Source organism: Berghia stephanieae, chromosome 4, assembly GCF_034508935.2.
Source record: "Berghia stephanieae isolate SIO BIC M18660-M18661 chromosome 4, UCSD_Bste_1.3, whole genome shotgun sequence".
NCBI lineage: Eukaryota > Metazoa > Mollusca > Gastropoda > Nudibranchia > Aeolidiidae > Berghia > Berghia stephanieae.
The window spans coordinates 23533393-23535892 of NC_088363.1; the positions used below are offsets into that span (position 1 = coordinate 23533393).

At 30.8% G+C, this 2500-nt stretch overlaps 2 protein-coding genes across 2 annotated transcripts in view; both read right to left on the minus strand.

Moving 5' to 3' along the window:
• LOC144970272 (uncharacterized) overlaps positions 1–2500 on the minus strand; it is a 61303-nt gene that overhangs the window by 32461 nt on the left and 26342 nt on the right. The window lies entirely within an intron of this gene.
• Positions 1438–2500, minus strand: part of LOC144970273 (uncharacterized) — a 14352-nt gene continuing 13289 nt past the window's right edge. The window contains exon 5 of the mRNA XM_078909743.1: positions 1438–1804. Within this exon, the coding sequence (XP_078765869.1) occupies positions 1619–1804 (186 nt within the window). The 3' untranslated portion in view covers positions 1438–1618. The remainder of the gene's footprint in view (positions 1805–2500) is intronic.

Below are 2500 nucleotides of genomic sequence, written 5' to 3' on the forward strand. Positions count from 1 at the left end.
GTTGGTTTTTAAAGTTCGTGTTTCTCTACTTGTCACTTGATGCACTTTTAGCACACTCTCTCTCTCTCTCCTTCTCTCTCTCTCTCTCAAACACACACACAGACACACACACACACACACACACACACATACACACACTACAACCACCACCACGACATCTTCATCACGACCACTACTACTACAATCACCACCACCACCGCATCATCACTGCCACGACTACTTCAACCACCACCACCACATCATTATCACTACTACTACAACCACCACCACATCATCATCTCATCACTACCACTACTTCTACAACCACCACCACCATATCATCATTACTACTACAACCACCCACACCACATCATCACTACTACTACTACCACTGCCACTACTACAACCACAGTCACCACCACCACCACCACCACCACATCATCATCATCACTACCACTACTACTACAAACAGCCATTATGACATCATCATCATCACTAACTACTACTAACTACTACTACAACTACTACTACTACAACAACAACAACTACTACTACTACTACTACTACTACTACTACTACTACTACTACTACTACTACTACTACTACTGCAACCACCAACACAACATCATTCTCACTACCATCATTAAGTTTTGGAGCTTTTCTTCACTTGAAATAAGGAAACTTTGGGTTGTAATTTGGCAATGTGCTCATATATCAAAAATATTTGTAATCAGTTATCTATTTCGATCTATACAATATGTAAACACAATACCAAATACATCCCAATTCCCTTTTTGTGTGTGCGGAAATTCCTCTCTCGGCATTGAAATTCCTCCGAGTGGTGTCTGAAATTCCTGTGAGTCAAATTGAAAATTGGCGTCTCTGCAAATTTTACTATTCTCGTCAAATTGTCAATGCCCGTATCTGAGGAGTTATCTTTGCCCCATTGATTTGATTATGTATGAAAACAGTGCCTCACTTCAAAGTCGATTTTCTCAAAACTTGGTTTTTACACTCTTCCTACTTCAAAAGGTCATAGTTGGGCAATGAATAATCAGAATTTTATAAATTTGTATCAAAATTTTAAGCATAATAATATAAGCTATGATTGTGTACCAAAAACCCAAAATTGAAAAATCCGACTTCATACCGTTTCGAGGCGGAGGGTCAGATATATTATGTTTTCCCTTTCCACACTGCTCTCGTCTTTGTTATGCAATGAAAGTGTTCTTTTCTTGTAAATATATAACGTATTTGACTATCCTAATTTCTTTCTTTATACTGGCGCTGAAATGACCTAAATATGTCGCAAGCGTTGTAAAACCCTTAAAAACGTTAACAGAAAATCACTCTATCGTATTCCTAATTCCGAGGTCTTTAAAGTCAAGCAAAAGGATCAATCAGAAAGAAAAAGAGACAATTGACAATTAATTTCATAAACTTTACCATACTATCATCTTTTAATATAAGAATTCATCATTTATTGACCAAATCCAATAAAAACTTAACGTCAAATAATCATCATGTTGAACAATCATTTAAAAAGCTCACTCAAATTTTCCAAAACAAAATCAAATTAACTAATTATGCCTCAATGTTTCAAAAGATTAGGAGACTGTTTCAAATCACGATGTGAAATTCAACCTGCGATCTCTGGTTCTTCAATACAATGACTGACATCCACATCCAATGAGCTCAAGTCAGTGACATCGGTGGTAACATTGATCCAAAAGCGGACGGTGAGAGGCTTCCCCGGATTTACATCGAAAGAGACAATAGGAACGCATTCATCAGTGACGCCGATTGCGACTTTTGCGCTGTCGTGCTAGGATAAATAAATTAAAATACATTTTTTGTAATGATGATGATGGTGATGACAGAGCTAGAAAGCTGGGTGTTTACTTTGACTCCATTATTATTATTATTATTATTATTATTATTATTATTATTATTATTATTATTATTATTATTATTATTATTATTATTATTATTGTTATTATTATTATTATTATTAGTACTATTTATAATAATAATAATAATAATAATAATAATAATAATAATAATAATAATAATAATAATAATAATAATAATAATAATAAGAATAATAATAATAATAATGATAACAATAAATAATAATAATAATAATAATAATAATAATAATAATAATAATAATAATAATAATAATAATAATAATAATAAAATATAATTATAATACTACTACTACTTCTACTACTACTACTACTACTTCTACTACTACTACTACTACTACTACTACTACTACTACTTACTACTACTACTACTACTACTACTAGTACTACTAGTACTACTACTACTACTACTACTACTACTACTACTACTACTACTACTACTACTACTAATAATAATAATAATAATAATAATAATAATAATAATAATAGTAATAGTAATAATAATAAAAATAATAATAATAATAATTATTATTATTATTTTTATTAATATTATTTTTATTATAATGATAATAATAATAATAGTAAGAATAATG